Consider the following 20,450-nt stretch of genomic DNA (forward strand, 5'->3'; position numbering starts at 1 on the left):
AATACTTGAATTTTATCAGTTTCCTTCCAGCTGGTATAAGACTAAGATGATTTTACAACAAAAGGGGGTTTCTTGACAATATTATAGCAGCATGATGAGAAGAATCTTTTTTTGATTGACCTAGGGCAGAAGACTCTTCTGACACTTGTGTTAAAAGGTCTGGCCCTAGCCATAAACATCTTGTCTGTTGCTCTCATGGAGTTTCTCAGCAGCATGTAGGTGGAATCAAGGTCACTGGGCTCCAGAAGATAAATGCCTAATATGTGACCTACAAGTGTATTTCTGCTGTCTGTGGTAGATATAAAGAAAACAAGAGAGTTCTGGTTTATTCCACTAGTAGAAAAATCAGTAAATGTTTATTATCTAGCCCATTTCCTAATGTTCTTTGGAGAAGACTGAATCCTTCTTTCAACTATGCGTGGTATGCTGAAGGTATTCATTTGGGACTTTATTACTAGTTTCTATTGTACTTATCTTTATTTTGGGTGCTGTCTTCACACAGACTGAAAACCATGATACATCTCTTTTTCTTAATTGAACTCTTTACTGTAATTTGTCTATTTTCTACCTACAACATTCCAAATACTAGTTATTTCATGTGTCCTACCATTAATCTACAATGGCAAGGCCTTGATACAATTGAAAAAATACATAATACAGCTGAGATGAAACAGAGATATGGAATGAATTATTGATTGTCTAAAATACAGCCACAATTCCAGCTAAAGCACTTAACATTGTATGACCAGTTATGATGTTTTGTTTGAACCTTATGTGAAAAAAAACCCATAGAAAATACAAAATATTTACTGTTCACAAAACAGTTAGTGCTTCTTGTTCCAGTTTCACTCATCTCCGTTAATTCTGACAATGCTTCCACGTAACTTGTGGTGAAATTAAATTCCCATAAAAAAACGCAAGTTTGGGGTATAAAATATACTTGTGAATTTCTCTAATGAATGTGCCTTGCCACAGAGGGCCCACAGCAGCTTACTGGTCAGAAATTATTATTATGCACAAATAAAGTCCCACTTGTGAGAACACTTCTATTATAACACTTAGAGTTATGATGTAATATGATGTTTTCTTTCATGTGATTCCTAGGATGACCCTGTCTCAAATTTGATACAAAAAATGTTGTTCTGGCCCTCAGGAACCAAGTGAAAATTTTGCCACAGACTTCACTTAAGACAAGATCTCATCATAAAGAAATTTCATATTCAGACCTAGAACTACTGTGCATACCTTTTCAGGGATCTGTTGACACTTTGGTGAGTGTAATGTCAAGAGTTGTTGGGCTACATTTTCTGAGACTTTCTTGATATTTGTGGTTTATGCTTTCAGATAGGTAAATGTAGACTCTTTTGGCAAAATGAAAAGGAAAGAAAAAATGCTGCAGTTTGAGTATATCTATACATTGCTGTGGTGTCAGACCTGCTTTTTAAATTAGTTTTAAAGTTTTTATAAGAAATGCTTTAATAAAATACTAATATGGAATGTTACGTTCAGCAGTCACAGAAAAGAAGCAGTCCATAGTCTGTATTTGCTCAATACAGAAAAGGCCTGTAACAGAAGCAGCAGAGTGACTTAATATGAAGAATTTTGAAAAAGGAAACTAAGCTATACTGCATTCTCATTTATTAGACAGGGAGAGGGAACTGAAGAGTAACCTCTGAGGAACTCAAATTGCACCTGAATAATTTGCATTTAGAAAGGATGTTCCTTTCATGTTCAATTGGTTTATTGAATCCATGCTAGATTTCTGTAAATGCTACACAGGTTTTGCATCTCCAGTATTTTGCCTAAATGAAAGACTAACCTTTGGAATCTGGTTTGGCTATATTACATTTATGTTTAGTCTAATAGGGGTGAAGAAAGTCATTGAACTGAATGGCACAAATTCTCTTGGTCCTTTGGAAGCAGCTTAACAACAATCTCACTTGGATGTTCAGTTTGACAGGAATTTAACATCATTCCTATACATAGGAACATCCTTCTACTTGAAACAGCCTTCACAAATTCATGTTTCAGTAATTTACAAGGGCAGAGTGTGGTGCTGAAGGACGAAAAGCTGCATATACTTTTCATTCCTGTGAGAAATTAAAAAGAAGGCACGTGCTTTGAGTGGTGAGCAAGTCTGCCTTCATTTTGATTCTATTAGTCTGCCATAAAGAAACTTCAAACAATGCTTATTTTACTGAGCAAAGATATTTTGAAAATTATTGTCTTAAGGAGCTGTGGGGTTGGTAGAAATGTGGACAGAAGTAATTTTGTTCCTTTAGTGTACAGTATGTATTGACAGTAAATTCTTCTTGCAGACAGTGGTTACAAGAAGTTTTGCCTTGGGAGTTACATAAAATACTATATTTGAAGTATAAGAGAAATCTTGCTTTGTATGTGGGACTTCTTAATAATACACCTATTTCAGTCTCCTTCTGTTTCAGCCTTTGTGTGTAGATCTCTCAGGTATCTTGTACTGTCCTTGTGGACAAGATAGTATTTAACAAGGTGCATGAGGCTTGTAATATTTTGGAATTTGTTTGTGATTTTTATGCAAAAGCAAAATCATATTGAAATCAGACAGAAATCTAATTTGTGAATTACACTCAGGAAGTGCTTTGTGGAAAAATACTCAAATCAGTAATAGGAAATAGATATTTTATATTCTATTTCATATACTCAGCATTAGACACATGAGATTGTAAATAGGGTTTTTGAGTTTATTCCTAGCAGTAAGTACTTGTTTGTGTTAAGGCAGGGTGATAGTTTGGTTCTTATCCTGAAAAGCAGGAAAAAGCAAATGTCTTTGTGGACTCTGCACTCACACTGTCTTTAGGGGAACTTAGCAATAACAGTGCAATTGCTCTTTCAGCTGGAGTCTGGGATGTCCTGAGTTATTCTGAATGTGTGTTAGCCTCAGTTATTGGCACCCTGGTCCCCAGATGGAATTTTTCTTCCACTCCTCTGCAGCATTCCTTGTCCAAAAAGCTGCTCTTACCCTTTACCATATGGCAGTAGAAGGGCTAGAGTTTGGAATGACAGTACTGAAAAGTGAAAGCTTCTATAAAAGAGGAATCATAACTTATTCCCAAAAAATCCCTATGTAATCTTGGCTTTCATTTTGTTGAATCCCATGACGAGAAACTATCCAGTCAAGAGTTTACTATTGCTAAAATCAGGACTAAATAACAAGAGCCATGGGTAAGATAACCACCATAATAAAGGTTGACTAAAGCCATATATAAACAAAGGCTTCTCAGACAACCTGGATATTTTGTACCTGTCCCATCAGCAAAAAAAGGCATGCAATCCTCGGGTTCAGTACAGCTGCTGAACTGTAATTGGTTATGACCCTGTGTAAGAAATTGTCCCACCCTGGTGAATAATCATCTAATCTCATTCATTGTTAACTCATTGCTTGCTCATGGTTGGGTTGGAGTGAACGGGATATGGTAACACGCACAGCAGTAAATTTGGCACTGAGGACTTGCAGCTAAGACAGAAGAATGCTGTGTATTCTCAGAGATGGAGGATATAGCTCATCTGTCTTCTGTTCTTTGCTCTACCTATTCAAAGAATAATAAATTGGTGTCAGTATTCTGCTCTATTTTCTTAGCACTCCAAGAAAGAGATCTGACGTACTTAAGAGATCTACTAAAGCTCAGAAAAAAACATAGCTCATCTATATCAATGGATCTTTCTGCAGTAAGAGCAAAGCTTGACCATGACAGGGTTTTCTTTGGAAACAGCTCACCTCTGTCTCAGAAACTACAGAAAGGGAACATAAGTATCCATATTTGTGTGCATGTGTGTGTGTAAACCAAAATGAAAATTCCAAAATTCCAAGTTCACTTGCTTCTTCCCAGCTCCACATAGAATTGTAGAACTACACAGATAGCAGTTGTGTTGCTTTGTGCATGCCTGAGGTGTGGTCAGGAATCAATATAGAAATACATTAAAAATAGAATGGAAAGAAGAAGCTGATGTGCAGAAATGTCTTGCTGCTATTTTGTTTGCCTCTAAATATTGCTGTAAATAAATGAGTATGTGCAATTGGCCATGGATTATCCTTTATACATGAGAATCTAAAAACTCAATTTGGAACAAGTTTTACAGCATACTTCATAACTTCTTTGGATTTTTAAAAACTTTTTTAATAACTTGGCATATGAATTATGAGTGTACTGTGGTACTGTCATCAAAAAGAAGATCAAAATAGTGACTAGAATAAGTGAAAAGGAGAAAGAACTGGCACAGAATCTGTATGGAACAAAGAAGTTACCTTTATTATTCAAAGTACAACTCCCGTTGGGAACTTGTGTAGGTATCACATGAATCATGATGGAATAGGTCCTCTAATGAAGGACCATTATGATGGGAAGCAGGTAGTCTCCATCTGAAATAAAAAGCTAGGCACAATTATACTGGTTGTTAACGTGCAAGCAGCTAAAAGAGCCCTGTGTGTTATTAGCCTCTTACCCTTACTACCTGAAGTGGAATTGTCTGATAGGAAAATTGGGTGGGACTTTCTGTGGAAAAAAAATGCAAATTGTGTACAAAGTTGTCTGTATGGGTCTTAACACTGATTTTAGTGGTTTAAGGTTAAGTTTTCTTGGTAATGAAAGAAGTATTTTGGCTCTTCCTGAGGTCTGTAAGCTGTATTAAGCACATGCATGACAAGTAATCTGATAGCAAACTATGTATTCTTTGCCTCCCTAGACCCTTAAAGGTTGACTGAATCCCTTCATCTGAGACAGGCATTGCTTTCACTATTGTTTCTATGGCAGATGAATATCTGGTGAATCTGTCTTTGGAAGGCAGAAGATTAAATGCATTGTCTTTTAGTGGTCAAGTCTGATAGACATCCTTTTTTATGTGTCAGTATTGAGTTTTATAGAAGATTTTTCAAAAGTGAAAATAAGTTTTCCTGAGAGAGAAAGATAAGAAATAAAGGATTAGTAACTCCTACTGTGAAATTCTAGCTCAATTTCTAATGCTAGGTTAATAGTTGGAATTTGTGATCCTAAAGGCCTATGATTCTAATGAGAGATTTGCTCCTGACTTCAGGATGATCAGTTTTACTCCTATGGTGCAGCTGGGCTTTCCTAGGAAAGCTAATGTATAAAATACAGCCTCTGCCAGCACATCATGAATGCAACATGATGGGAAAAGGATAACATTGAATGGCATCCATAGCCAATAATAGCTGCTGTGAGCATCCTGTCAATCAGTGTATTAATGTTAGTCACCAGCTTGATTAATGACATGGAAACACTCACTCTTTCTCTGAATAGTGTCTGAGTGCCTCCTGCCAGAGCCATGGAGATCACCTTCTGCTGAGCTTATACATATATGCAGGGATAGAGCCATTATGGGTGCTTCAATGCATTGTGTAAAGCCTCTTCCAAATGAAGGGGGCTCTGAGACATCATTCAGTTTATCCCTGCCTGTGTTTGTTTGCTCGTGTAAAATCACCTGGCTCTCAGACCAAGGGGTGCCTTGTAGCTTTAAGCTCAGCAGTGGCTGTAATCTGTGTTAGGGAATTTTTCTGCCACTATAAAGGAGAAAACAAGACTCGTACTAAAGATGGCCCCAGAATTTCTGTGCAATGATCCTCCCTGAGAAACTTGGTGTTTCTTGATTGCAAATGGAAAAACACTTGAAGAAATGTGTGTGCGTGGTAGAGAGAACTTGAGAAGGCCAGAAAAGGATTTCATTGAATAATTTCCAAAAAATAGAGTGAAAAATAATTATTTATATCAAACCAGAAGGAAACAGAACAGTAGTGTGGGGGGACAGAGTCCTTTTGCTGTCTGAAAGTACTGGAAGTTTCACTCAAGACTGGGCAAAGTTCTGCATTGTGGTATTAGATGTCAACATCATGAGATACTCAGCTTGGCACAGTGAGACCACTTCATTGCTTCATTTCATGCTAGTGCATTTCAGGCTGTTTATTCTATGTGCAATAGATTAAATTTTCCTATTTTGACAGGGAATATCTTTAGCAGTATGCTCTGAAATGCCTTAGGGATTCAAACTGTCCCTTAATCAATGCTGCAGACGATGCAGTTTTGATTTTTTTTTTCTCTGGTATATGAACTATGACACTAGATTCATCCTGGCATACATCTGTCAGACCAGACTGAAAGCATTCAGTTAGAGCCACTTCATTACCGGCACAGGGCCAACAAATAGGGGACAATCTAAAAAACAGGGATTGAAATATAGCATAGATGAGAAATATATCTCAAAATAAGGTCATAATGGAGGATATAAATTGCATAGCAATCCAGATAGCAACAGGACATCCTCAAAACATGCTACAGTATCTGCATACTGACACTGACTTTTACAAATATGCAACAAATATGGATTGTTTGTGAAATGAACAGCTATGGGTCAAGATGTAACATAACAGAAAAAACAACTTTGCAAATATAAATATTTATGATTAGTGGACAGTAAATGCTTCCTACTAAAATTGGCAAGAATTATGAACCCAACCCCCTTAGTACTTATTGGAGAATTAGAAGGCTAATGAGAGAGCAAAAAACCTCTTCTGCCTTCTAGAAAAATCAACAAAGCTCAACCATCATGAAGAATGCTCCAGTGTATTGAGAGCTACTGGGCTTTAGATCTACCACTAAAATTCTCCAGTGCTTGATACTGAACCAAGAAAAGAAAAATACGAAATGAAAAATCCTGCATTGGCTGAAGGACATGCAGAATTCTTTCCCATCTGTATTTTTTGATTGTTAATACTTGTGTGAAACAGTGCTGGACTGCCATATAGCAAATTACAAGCAAGAGATGAATGTGTCTGGTTTGATCTTCCAGCTTCTTTGATAAGATGGAGATAAGAGTTAATGTCATCTCGACATATTGTTACATGTTTAACATCTGCTGTTCCTTTCTGGGTTTGTTTGCAGTTTCAGTCCTTAACTTATGACCTTTTCTTTTTTTAATTTAGCCATTGATTACACTCCAGAACATGTGATTCATTTGAACTGCAAAATCCCTATTTCTTGTGGTACTAATAAGCATTGTGCCTACTGAAAGCTGTAGAAGAGAAAGGGAGGAGGCCTAACAGGCTTGACACTGTCTTTGGTCTGTGTTGCAGCAAGAGGAGAAGGAAAGATGTATAGGAATTGTCATATCATCATGCACATATATACATGTACATAAGCATTTTTATTTGTTTATCTAATCTCTTGGATGCTTTTTCAATGCCTGTCTTAACCCTTTGCTATTGAAGTAAGCAAGGAAAAACTATGACAGGCATTTAATTCTTTTCTTTCTCAAGAACAGCTAGTGTCCCTTGTGCTGAGAAGAAAATGGGACTGTGTGGAAAGCTAAATTTCAATTAACACATCAAAGGGCAGTTTGTGATGTTTTGCCTATAACTAGGGTTTAACTGAGCTGCAGGACTATGGAATTTTTGTTTTTTCCTATAGACTCACTTACTGCACTCTTACCTCTCCTACTTTTCTGCTCTTCCTCTGCTTTTCTGAAGGGGGCAAATGAAAGCAGTATAATCTTGTGGATATGTTTCTTCATGAACAGAGATGAACAGCTGCTGGGAACAGTCTAGGAATACAATTTGGTGAAAAAAAGAGATGAGATACAAAAAAAATTCCCTTATGATGCCATTCATTCTATATGCAGTATTATACCATATTGGTGGAAAAATGGGAAGGCCTAAAACTCAATTTCACTTCGAGCTGGTTTAAAAAGAAGCAATTCTACATACATTGCAGCCACAAAAATGTATATTTAGAAGCACAGACTTTTACTTTGTAGGTTAAAATTGCACAGCTGTATACATTTGATTTTTTTGCATGCGTAAGAACTTACTTTTACAGGCACAACTATTGTACTTTCTTCTCAGTATTACCCAAACAGTTATGCTAATTCTTACATTATGTAGTTCATCTCTTTTCTTTGTGCTTTAAACCAGCTTGGGAAGGGGGAAAAGCCCTACATTTTGGCATGCAGGACAATCAAAAATCCAATCCAGAAAATGGAAGTGTCATTGGTGTGCCAGTGTTCCTGCAATATCCTCCAGCTCACATTTTTGTGTTGTAAAAACCCAGCATGCAATTGTGTGTTAAGATTGGAAATTAAAGCTAATCTCCTCAGTTGCCTTATGAATGTTGTACACCAAGTGAGGCAATAGCATTTTCCTTTCTTATCTTGCTACTTTTGTGAATTCTTTCACAGTTCTGTTTCATCCTACAGAAATGGGAAATAATTACATTGATCTTGGATCAATTACCATTTAATGTAGTTCTAATAGTTCACATATTTTGGAAAGATTGATGGGGATGTTGGTAATACAGAACCTGCTAAAGCCTTTGGCCACATGCCCCATATTTTGAACCAGATGTCTGTAGTTTGCTGACTTCCATCCCACTGCAGGCCAGTAGTAGGAGTTGGAGTAGGATTCTTTTCTTGACTGGGGAATTTAAAACAATTGGAAAACTTTTTATGCTATGTACATTTTGTAAACTGCAAGCTTGGTCTGAAAACATATCCATTTTAGAGTTTTAAGCCAGCAATTTTAAATAAATAATTTAAAATGTTATTCTGGGACAGAAATTTTTTCATGCTTAGAAAAATGGAAGAGGCCTTCTTGGTAGTTATGCAAAACGGAAAAAGAAACATGTTTTTAAAATTAATTCTTAGAAATAATCTAAAAGTTTAATAGTAGTCATGAAGATTTCAACATAAATGATGTTTTGGTTTCTTTACTAGGGATTGCATGAGTTCTTGGAATGGAAGTGTCATCAGATCGACTGTAACTATAGCTTGACACTGCATCTGTGCATGTGCATAGCCTGATATTATCTAAGTATCAGTAACAGTGATACCTAAAGCTACTGTGGATGAACACAGGTTTCTGATGACAGCATCTTAAGTACAGGAGAAAAGCTCTTGTGCAGTTTATGTTTATAATACCACCATATACCTGAGGTGCTGACAGAGCTTCAGTCACAGTTTTTCTCTGAGTTGTTTTTCTATATTTCACACATCCCTTCTCTTTCTTGATGAAAATCATTGATATTACTTCACTTTAAATAATGACATTAAGAATTAACATCATAACTTTTAGTACCCTAGTTATTTTAAAATAATGCAAAATCTCGACTTCTTAATGGTCATAAAAGGTAGGTTTTGGACAATAGAATTGTATTTTAAGAAATAATATCATTAATAAATATTTCTTTTTGACACATGTTTAAAAAATGCTAAAGATAGGGGTTTTTTTAAATTTTCTGAGTTATTTTTTATTTTATGTGGAGGTTTGGTTTATTTTACTAAGGCCTTGGTTCCCCAGTTGTAACAGTTGTACTGCTTAATCTGTAGCAGTTAAGTTAAATGAAACAGGTTCTCCAGTCATGAAATCATTACACTGGGCAACAAAAAAAACCAACCAACCAACCAACCAACCAACCAACCAACCAAAAAAAAAAAAAAAAAAAAAAAAAAAAAAAAAAAAAAAAAAAAAAAAGGGAAAAAGGAGGTCCAGTCTACCCCTGCCCTTGTTGTGGCAGGAAATGGGTAACTAGGTCATCCCTGACAGATGTTTGTATAGGCTGCTGTTAAAAACCACAAATGAAGGGGATTCTATTCCATCTAATCTAGACTTTAGGTTGAAAGGATTTTTTTTGTTGTTGTTGTCTCATTTTTTGTATCTAGACTATTCTTCTTTGATGCAAATTAAGCAGTTACTTGTTATAATTGAGGTGTGTACAAAGATCTGTTGACTATGACTTTCTATATGCAACCTTTTATGCATTTCCCACTAGTCTTAATTTTCTGAGGAAGTGAAGCCTCATTTCTTCAACCTTTCCTTGTAAGTCATATTCTCAAAATATCATTCTTGTTGATTTCCTTTCAACTCCATCCAAATTGTTGAAACTGTTCTTGGAGCGCATTGCCCAAAATTGCACAGAATGCTCCAGCTGAGACCTCAGCGCCACTGAAGATTGCAAAATAATTAGGTCCTGCATCTCACATACTGCACACTTCCTAATACATCTTGGAATGTGAAATGCCTTTCTGCAACATCATCATGTTGACTCATATTTAGTTTGAAATCCACTTGAATCTTCCTATCCTGCTTTGCAATTCTGTTGCCTTGTTAAAGCATCATGGGGTTATATCAATATACTGTTTTATTTTTGTCAATTTCAGTCTGTCTGGTATGAGCTTACTGCAGTTGTAGTTTCTCACATTATCTAAATATTCTGGATTCTGATCTGCTTACCTGTATTTGCAACCCCCTTCCAGACTTTTTGCAAATTTGACAAGTTTACACCCTTTTCTATTTTCCGAACTGTTCAATGAAAAATTGAATAGAATAGGATGGGTGAGAAGTCCCTGAAGGATGTTACTGCAGTGTCATCCTACTCTGTCAGAAAACCATTAAAATAAATACTTTCTGGGAGAAATACTTAACTGCTTGTATGTCAACTGTAACTTGACTTTGTCTACACCATTTTTTGTATTAATCTGGCAGGCGAAATTACAGAGGACCCAACTAAAGGCTTGATACTACAGATACTGCATTTACTGTTTCCTTCTTATTCAATAGGCCTGCTGCCCTTTCTAGGAAGGAAATTGGAGAGGTTTGGCACAATAATGATCCTAAGATTACATTTTAAAGCCTTGCTACCTAATTATTTCCTATCATATTGTTCTCTTCATGCCTATACACTAACTGCCTGATAACCTATGGCAGTACCTCTGCGAGATGCATGGTTATTTACGAGAGGCCAATGGCATTTTGTTTTCTAAGGCAGTATTTTCATCATTTCTAGTCTTCTTGGATCTCTCTTATACTTCATGAATTCTTAAAAAACTCAAAACAAACCCCCTCTCCACAATTCCCTCCCCCTGCTCCTATCCCAGAATCATCATACAGAGATTATATTATCTTTTAAGTGCTACAGGCTAATTTTTAGCTCATTTTCCTATGGAAACACAGTTTATAGGATCCCACATATGACCAGTCAGGCCACACCATGCCTTTTGAACTTGTTGCTTACTCTCCAACTGAACTGGATCAAGTAGTTGTGGTCTCAGAGATACCACATTTCTATAGATTTTGTGAAAATAAGCAGGAAAATAGAGATCCTTCCATGGCAACAAGGAATTCAATGTAAATGAAATCCTGATATCAGGCATTGGAAAACTCACAGTAGAATGTTATGAATATTCCAGCCATAAATTTCAGTCATACTTTTTGCCCTGGGCTAATGCAATCAGGAGACACCAGGCTACAGGGAGGCTGGCTTTATCCACTGCTTTCTGAACTACATGTTTAAGTCAGCAGGATTGGAAACTGGCATTTCTTAATATTGCTTAACACATTTCTTCCCTTTTCAGGTCTGTGTGTCTTAGACCTTTGTTAAAATTAAGTGCTTTGCATATTTGACACTAAGATATTTCATAAACATATTAGGCAAATAAGCATTGAATATTTCAGAATTCTTTGTGTCACATTATTTGCTCTCTTTTACTTAGATACTGGATTTGAACTTTTCTTTGTCTCCCTTTGTGTGTGTGTAACCTTCTATTGGCTTTTAGGCCCTTTCCTAGATTACCTCATATAACCTCTTAGCCTTCATCCTTCATTCCTTGTGTGAGTTTACTATTCTTTTAAACTCATTTTTAGTCATCAGTTCTTGTTTTCACTGTTTTGCATGATTCCGTCCTATTTTTCAGTTAACCAAATAGCTCCTGATGAAACTTTGCTGCTCCCTTTCAGTGCTTACTTTACATCAGGGTAGTCTGCTGTTGTGCCTTTAATATTTTTTTTTTCAGTAACTGTTGGCTCTCCTATGCTCCTATTTCCTTATGAATTTATTCCAAAAGTTCTACCCACCCGTTCGTTCCGTAAGCCAAGAAAAATCCACTTTTGGAAAGCCATATTCTTTCTGTCACTCTATGCTTTCTTTGGCATCATTAATTTCATTGTTTTGCGATCAGTGTCATATTTTCATCTTCCACCTTTGTCTCATTAGGAAGTATTAACTAATGAACTAAATATGCAAAGCAGCCTTTCCTCTCTTATCTCCTCAACTGTCTGAAATCTCAGTGCCCTGAAAGAACGGTTGTTTCAAATCTGCTGACTATGGGGCTGTTATCTTTTTCTTGGAGGTGTGCTTGGACAGAACAAGGGATAGAACACTGAACTGAGTGGGTGTCAGAACAGCAGCAGACCAGCACATCTGGAGCTGGAAGGGAACAGAGGCAGAGACTCTGTAATTAGAATATTGTTATTTTAGTATCTAATATTTAATCATCTGTTGGGCTTATTGTTGGTGTTTTTTGGCCAAAATTTGAAGGCCTCATTCAACAATTACAAAAATACCCTAAACCAACAATCCTAAACTGGTAAGACTTTTGCCTGAAAAAAGCATCGAGACATGCCCCATTGCTATTGGAAACCACATACAGACATGGCTTTCTGCAAACACTGTCTGTCTCTAATGGCTTAAAATCAAAGGCAACAAAATAAGCTCCAGGCAAGACAGATACTTCAGGAAAGAAGATATAAGGTGTAAAGAGTGAGATAAAACTATGAAAGATGTGTGGAAAAGCATGAGCTTAAAATAACATGGAGAGGAAGCCTGACAGATAAGAGGGGCCTGCTTACCTGAGAGCAGCATTGTAAAAGGAATAGTCTGAGTATAGAAAAAAATTGCAGGGAAGAGCAGACAGGTAGATTGCAAGGGACATTGGAAGAAAAGTAATATAATAAAATGAAAACAGACTGATGGGGAGAAACAAAGTGAATGCAGCATCCATCCAATTTTTTTTTGTTATTATTTCTTCACCAGGGAAAATTAAAAACCAAATTATTTTTTATTAAAATGACATAAACAGGAATATTGTAAAACTGTCCTTGATTCTGACTGACATGTAGCTAATAATCAAAGTACCTAGAGCTGGAGTCAAAAGGAACATTTCTATGGCAAAAAAAAAGTAACCTAAATTCAGTTTAATTTTTGTATTTGGTTTGACAGGAAGTTGTTTGCAGGCTTCTTGGAGATTTGGAACAAAAATCATGATAGCAGAGGTGGATCACTGGATCTGACCAATGGTGATGATATTAAAGTATAATAAATGCAGTTTATGACAATTACATAAATGATGAAAATAGATCTATGTTCACACAGTGTTTGTGTCTAGTTCTTAAATGTAGGCTTAATGTGATAACATTGTTTTCATTTTAGCTTCTATGCATCTTGATAAGCTGGTAGGGAAGATATTTTTGCTAGTATATTATTTATGCATGTTTTTGTTACTTTGCAACTCAGAATTGTCAGCAAGTGCCATATTGAAAAAATTGTAAAGCATGTAGTGCAGTATATGGCTTAAGGATACAGCTCTAATTCAGTGAGCCTCAAAACTGATTTAATCGAATTCAAAGTAACTTTTTCTATAAAAGTGTTATTGCACTAAACCAGTTTTAGAAAACTTTAACTAAATTTTAAAATTAATGTTAGTACAATTACAACATTCCTGTTTGCTCATAAATAGAAATGCTTTGTGAGAAACAGGTGCAGGAGCTGTTCCAATCTGAGATGGTGTTCTATCACAGCAATGCTCTTGCTGTCACAGTCACATGGCATTTTACCTTGTAGTTGTGCCAAAACTACATTCTGAATCTTCTGACCTACAGAACACAGATTGGAAGATTCTAGTCATTATCCCAGCCCAGACTGCCCAGGAGCATGTTGGTCTGATCCAGGGAGGGTCCATACATGTGCTCAGCTGTTAGAAGGATGGACAGTGTGTTTGAGCTACAAACTTCCAGCATTCACCAAGACAAAAGACAGTATTTTTTTCTGTTATGTTTTTGCAGCATATTACATTACATCTAACCTAGAAATGTCATAAATATATCATTTTGATGATAAAATATTTTCTGCGTTTTCTACACAAGCTGCTATACCAGTGTGTCTATTTAGTTGCAAGAATATTTTTCTACTACGCTAGTTAAACCAGATTGGCTGCTGGTGTTGGCATAGCTATAGGATGTGTGTAGGTCTTTCTATATATGGGGTAGGTGAGTATGTGTATACATATTTTTATGTATAAAATTCATAAATATTGGCAAATATGCAGTGAGGCATACTGTAATAGCTTATGCTTTAAGAAAATACTGCTGCAAGTCTTTTACCCAGTGCTAGGCTGACAGGGAACTAACAAAGAATTTGAAACCTCTGTTTCACTGGCATTACAAATAATTGAGGGAATAAATCAAAGGATACTAAGTTTTGGTTGCTCTGCTGTCTTGTGCCAAGTCCAAGGAGATGGAAGAAAGCTACATATAAAATAGATGCCAAAAGTATCAGAAGTAAAGACCCTAATGATCTCTGACTCCTGTCATTTCCCTAATTTGTAGCTGACAGAGACTGATTTAATTTTGGAAGCATATAGTTTAGAGCATATAGTTTACTACTTTCCAAGGATATTGTAATTTCTTGTAACTCTTGATCTTCATTCGTAAAAGAACCAGCCTGCTAAATCAAGTTCCTCTTCTACCTCTACTTCTTCCAATCATCTTATGAATTGGAGGACTTCCTTCTAATTACTGACATAATTTAAAAATGGTCTTACTTGGAACCTATACATAAACATACGTTATTCATATAATCAGTTATCTGGTATGGTCGGTTGCTATGCCTTGGTATTGCAGTATCTGCTGCTTGCATGAAACCTAAGCCAGCTAATAGCAAATTGACTTTGGGGGAAAAAGAGAAGTAAAATATATGCAGTTATTAAGAACATGTATTATTTGATGTTATTAGATAAAAATCTTTCAAGGGGACACCAAAAAGTATTTGGTGCCTATGAACAATGAAGGTGAAGACTCACAACAGGAAAGAAACTGCCATATCTCTATAATTTGTCCCACAATCATAGCATATTCTTCCTTAAGAACAGATGGGATAAACTATGGATTTTATGTGTAATATTTGAAATAATGTCTCTTTATATCTTTGAAGGATGTATGTGAAAATTTTGTAATTGACATTTGACCTGAATGCACAGTAATCTTTATAGATGCAATGTAGATATCTCCAAAAACTCACTCCTGCTGTAATCTTCCTTATTGTCACTATTCAGACCATTAATTCTTTCCTTTAAGCACCTTCCTTTACTATCTCTCAGTTAACTTCTCTTACTTCCTAGACGTTGTGAACTTACTGTGATAAAAGTTTCTTGCATAGAAAATTCCAGTTACAAAATTGAGAGCTCTTACAATTTTAATGCTTTTCAGGATTTTGTTGCTTACCTTTTTTTTATCTTTGGAATAAGGAAAATTCCTTGTGCTTTTTTGTTCTTTAGTTGTCCTCAATTAGAGAGTAACTACTGCCATAAACGTTTCTAACTTTCATTTGACACATTCTCATGAGAAAAACAGCACACAGGTTTTTCACTTCTCTATATTCTGATCTGAGTTTTGAGATCCTCTTCCTTAGGAATTAGCAAAACTAAATGAGTTTTCTGGAGCTTCACCTGGAATCAAGTTTTCCCAAGTAGGTAGGTGTGTGGCACCTTATTCATTGTTATCCAGAGTAATCCCACTGAAAGTTGATTTCTCTGTATATACTACCTCAAGTTATGCCTGATGTTGATGGTATGCAGTATTCCCATAAACCCTGATAGCAGACTATTCTGTTCTGAAAAATTAGAAGGCAAAGAGAAAGATTAAATATTTATTATATTTTTAAAATATAATTAGTAATACTTAGTACTATTTGAGATGGATTTAGTGTTTAACATTTTGGGCAGGTGATGCTGACTGACTGCTCATCACTGTGAGAGAAAGGCCATCTCTCTGGCCACTGGATCATAAAGTTTTATTGCAAAATAAAGACAGGGAATTCAAGGAAAAGCATTATGTACATTTACAATACTATTTGGTATTTGATAAGGGAAGTCTTGAAATTTGAAATTTCTGAAAGGTACTGAGGAAGGTTTTCTCTCCTGCCATGATACTATTAAATTGGTAACACTGAAGCAATGTGGCCTTACAAATAAAGAGGTACATTGAAATCACTGTCAGCTCTAACTCAGTAAGAAAGTAGGTTTTCTGTAAACTAAAGAGGATGATATACCCAGCTCCATGTATTCTTGAAGTTATATATGTTGTCTCATCTGGAGATTATCTATATAATTCACACTCTCCATCTCTACATCAACAACTCATGAAACCAAGAGATACAGCTCTACTATGTTCAAAATGCAGACTCAACCCATATTTTGCAGCAGTTGCTGTGCTCTGCTGGGAAGTCCTGCAGTACATGCCCACTCTCTCCTGGTCCCTTGATGAGGTGTTGGTGTCTAACACATTATGAGATTGCAAAGATCTGATTATTTTTCATAGTGTTAATGTTTAAAAATATAAAAGACACTTCAACATTTTTATAATATTTAAACTGCATGTCTGATAGAGGAAGTAATTAATGGGATCTTCTTCATGATGTCCTGTTCCCCTAATCAAAGCAAGTAATACTTCATTTTAAAAAGATGTTTCAATTATGTCAGTAGAATGATTTGTAGGCAACAGTTTGTAAGCAAAACTGAAAGGAAGAATGCTTGCTTATGTATGGTTTTGTAAGGATAGCAGGGGTTTGCATGAAGTGGATGCAAAGGGCTATAAACAAAGAGAATTTATTTCACTTACTGCTTTTTACTTGGCAGATTTTAAAAGCATCATGCTGCAGCAGGATATATTCATCAAAAAATGAGGTGCATGTTCACTTATGCTATCATATGTATTGTGAGATTATGAGTCAGTTTTAGTTTTAACCTAGCAAGAATATTCTAGACCAGCTAATAAGTATTAATATTGCAGTCAGAGTGAACTAGCACTGTTTTACTTCATTCCCAAGTACTGGAAATTTCTTGATGTAATTTGCTTAGGTAAAGTCTGAGAAGTCTTTAGGATCAAGTCCTTAAAAGCAGGTCCTTGTTGAAATATCAGATCACTTCTCTCTGAAAAAAAAAAGTATACCTGTTACTAGATATATATATTCTGGAACAGACTTGTTTAGCAAGTAAACATAATAATTTTTAATTTAAGTTAATACCAAATTGCAAGGAAACTTCCAGCTATGCTGTATACTTGTGGGAGGTGAAGATCTTAGATAATTTGACAGATGTCACTTTAAAAAGGAGACAGATTTAGTAATATGTGTGTTGTGCAGAGAACTGCAATCCAACATTAGTAATCTATTTCTGTCATTCTCAAATAGAGGGGAAAGTAGGTTAGTTGATGGTCATGATGTCTCCACACGGCAACCACAAAATAAGCGCCATGCCTGAATGAATATATTCTTCATATACACAAAATGCAATATATCTTCAACCCGTGATTTTTTGTAAGCAATCGAAGTCATTGTTACCCCGTTTGACATATATATATATATATATATATATATATATATATATATATAATATTTACCAGGTGCATTGGTAAATTAAAAGGCTTTTGTTTCAGAAGTGACTTTCCACATATCTCGCATTCTCAATCATGACTATGTTAATTTTAAGGAAGGAAAAACTGAAAAATTCGGTGAGCTTGCACTTAGGTTTCTAAACTCAAGGCAGACAGGAACGTTTTGAAATTTTTTCGGTCAGCGTTGATGCCCAGCTGGGAGCCCCAGCCTGGTGGTTGAAGCTGGTGAGGTGGTGGGCCTGGTACATGGCTCCTGCCCGGCTTCCAGTTCATCCGATGGAAGCTCCCGCTCCTCAGCGAAGCAGGTCGCGGCTGGCGGCCAAAGCCTTCTCCCTCGGGACATCAGCTTCCCCCGAGTACCCCCGAGTCTCCGCTGCCACAACGTCCTGTCCGGGAAAAGAAGAACACTGAGAAGCGGCAGGCGGCCGAGAGCCCCCGGAGATGCTGCGTGAACAGCGTTCACCTGGACCGCGCTGGGAAGAGCCCGCTCAGCCCCGCCGCTGCCGCCCGCACTCCCGCAGCAGCGGGCTGGGCTCGCCCCGCGCGGCTGCACGCCAAGGAGGTGCCGGGCGGCGCGGCTCCGGCCCCGGCAGCCGCGCGTACCGTCTCCGTCTCCGCCGCCGCTCCCGCCCCCGCCGCCCCGCCCCGACACCACCATGGCCGTGGCGGCGGGGCGCGGGGGCAGGCGCGGCGGTCGGCGCGGGGGCACGGGTGGACCGTGCCGCCGAGGAAACCGAGACGGAGGGGAACACCGCGGCCTCAGGGGAGCTAGCTCCGGCTGGGCCGGGGCGGCCAACGGAGGGCCGCCCGCGGCGCGGAAGGTGCGCGCTCGGGCGAGGAAGGGAAGTATCGCCGCGAGGCGGGCGGGTCAGCCGGCGGGGAGCTCCGAGCCGCCCCGGGCAGGAGCCCTGAGGCGGGAGCAGCCGGCGCGCTCGGGCCGCGCGGCGCGATGGGGATGGGGGCAGGTGCGTGCGCGGCTGGCGCCGCTCCCGCCGGCCGCCCCTGGGCGGCTCCGGCTCGGCGGGGCTCGGCTGGGCGCCGGCGGAGCGCGGCGCTCGCTCGGCTCGCGATCGTGTTTGCGCATGACCCCTCCCCGCCTGCGCCCTCCCCTCCCCTCCCCGGCGGCAGCGGCGGCGGCGGCGGGGAAGGTTGGCCTCAGACACAGGCGGCTGCTCGGCGGCGGCGACGCAGTGCAGAGGTGCGGGCAGGTTGCGCTGGCCCCGCGCCCCGTCTCTCCCGCGCCCCGCCTGCCTCCGGAGCTCGCTCCCAGCCGGCGGCCTCCCCGCGCCGGTGTCGGGCCGGCCCCCCGGCCATGAGCGCGGCGCTGGGTGTCCCCCCGCCGCGCCGCCTTCCCCGCCGCCCCCGGCGGCTGCCGGGCTCCAGGAAAGTAGCTTGATGAGTGTCCAAAGTAGCAGTGGAAGTTTGGAGGGGCCGCCATCTTGGTCCCGGCTCTCCACGTCCCCACCGAGCCTGCAGGGCTGCTCCGCGGCGGCGGCGGCCTCCCAGCTGCACGGCGCGCCGCCCGGCAAGCCGCCCAAGGAAGGTAATCAGCGCGCCGCGGGGCTGCGCGGGGGGCCTGGCCCCTGGGGGGGGAAGCCCAGCCGCCGCCGCCGGAGGCCGGTCCCGGGCCGCCGGGAAGCGGCGGCGGGAGAGGTCGGTGCCCCCGGCGGCGGCGCGGGGTCAGCGCTGGGCCCGGTGACGGTGAGCGGAGCCTCGGGCGCTGGGCGAGCGGGGCCCTGCCGCCCCCGCCCGCTCGTCAGCGCGGCGGCGCCTCGTTGTTCCCCCCCGCGCCGGGCCGCGGAGGGGGACCAGCCGTGCTCCCTCCGTCCCCGGGCCGTCCGCCTGCCGCAGCCGCTCGCGTCTCCTCGGGCGGCCGCTCGCCGCGTCCTCCCCGAAATAGGCTCCCCTCCTCCAGCGGCTAAGTAGAAGTGCTGCGCCGGAGGATGCAGCTGCTGTTGCTGAAGGGAGTTGGGCACTTTTAGCATCATGGAGGTGGGAAGGAGAGAGGCCGACACCGGAGGTTCGTCCCCATGGGGAAAGCGCCCTCGGGGGCGGCCGGTTTTGCGGCCAGAAGTGACAGGGCGCCTTGCGGCCGCCACGGAATGACTGCAACTTTCTCCTGTCCTCCATCACGCCTTCGATGATAATATTTTTCTCCTCCCTCCCCTGCTCCTCCCCTCTTGTGTTACACCGACAGCGACAGCAGGGTGTTGTGGGTGTTTGCAGGGAATATCTGTATGAAGGTTATGAGCAAACAAGTCCCTTCGCTGTTCCCTTTCGGGTATTGTCTGCTTTTCCTCCCTTGTGTTGTGTTGCCACAAGATGTAGCAGTTATACAGCTAGTGAGTTGCTCGGCGCTTTTAGCTAAAATAACTACTTGCTGAACGCCAGTTAGTGGCGGAGGAGAACTTTTATACACAGATACTTGCATACCGAGCAGTTGTATAATTTTAATTGATTTGCCCCAGTTTAATGAATTCCATGTAACATTTCTTGTAGCATCTGCAAAACGTCATCGCCAAGCAGGAAACTTGCTAACTTAAAATAGAAATAGTTGCGAAGATAGGGAGTCTTTGTTTTTTAGGTCTTCCTGTAGTTGCTTGCTTGCTTTTTGGGTTTTCTTGGTTTTTTTTGGTTGATAAGCAATGTAGGGACTTGGTAAACAGGGATTCGATATCGTGAAAACGTATAATGCAGTCTGGTTTCTCCATTTTCCACACCAGTAGTTGTCAGACTTGTATCACTCTGTGTCACTTTTGCACACGCTCCTGCAGGTAGATTGACGTGAAATGCTCTAGAAAATACCTGGGAAGGAATTATGGTATATGTTAAAGATGCTGAGTAAAGTGGCAGGCATTTTGTGCACATCTTCTCTGGGAAGCCAGAGCTGTTAGAAAAAAGACCACCAGCAGCCAAATTCGTAGTTTTAAGTTTATTGAGAGTAGGTTTCTTCACTGTTGCAACTCCT

General features: G+C 39.9%; 3 protein-coding genes across 11 annotated transcripts in view; 2 read left to right on the top strand and 1 right to left on the bottom strand.

Moving 5' to 3' along the window:
• The window catches only part of METTL8 (methyltransferase 8, tRNA N3-cytidine), a 49,014-nt gene extending 33,905 nt beyond the window's left edge, over window positions 1-15,109 (top strand). For 6 of the 9 annotated variants that reach the window (XR_015804853.1, XR_015804858.1, XR_015804861.1 and 3 more), the window contains 2 exons: window positions 1,154-1,271; window positions 13,035-15,109. The gene's annotated coding sequence lies outside the window, so the exon portion shown is untranslated. Of the gene's footprint in view, window positions 1-1,104; window positions 1,272-13,034 lie in introns of all 9 variants that reach the window. The other 3 variants (XR_015804854.1, XR_015804859.1, XR_015804862.1) reach the window with 1 other exon arrangement.
• A 614-nt stretch (window positions 15,110-15,723) lies between these two features.
• On the bottom strand, window positions 15,724-18,297 carry LOC148223202 (uncharacterized). Its single transcript, XM_088168079.1, has 2 exons — window positions 17,489-18,297; window positions 15,724-17,019 (listed from the first exon to the last, which is right to left on the bottom strand). The coding sequence occupies exon 1, from the start codon at window positions 18,138-18,140 to the stop codon at window positions 17,661-17,663; it is 480 nt and encodes a 159-aa protein (XP_088024205.1). The 5' UTR covers window positions 18,141-18,297; the 3' UTR covers window positions 15,724-17,019; window positions 17,489-17,660.
• Window positions 18,298-18,638: 341 nt separating this feature from the next.
• The window catches only part of TLK1 (tousled like kinase 1), a 68,249-nt gene continuing 66,437 nt past the window's right edge, over window positions 18,639-20,450 (top strand). Inside the window, exon 1 of the mRNA XM_014880156.2 lies at window positions 18,639-19,025. Coding sequence (XP_014735642.1) covers window positions 18,878-19,025 — 148 coding nt within the window. The 5' untranslated portion in view covers window positions 18,639-18,877. The remainder of the gene's footprint in view (window positions 19,026-20,450) is intronic.

The sequence above is a fragment of the Sturnus vulgaris genome, chromosome 7 (assembly GCF_052056855.1).
Source record: "Sturnus vulgaris isolate bStuVul1 chromosome 7, bStuVul1.hap1, whole genome shotgun sequence".
Lineage (NCBI taxonomy): Eukaryota > Metazoa > Chordata > Aves > Passeriformes > Sturnidae > Sturnus > Sturnus vulgaris.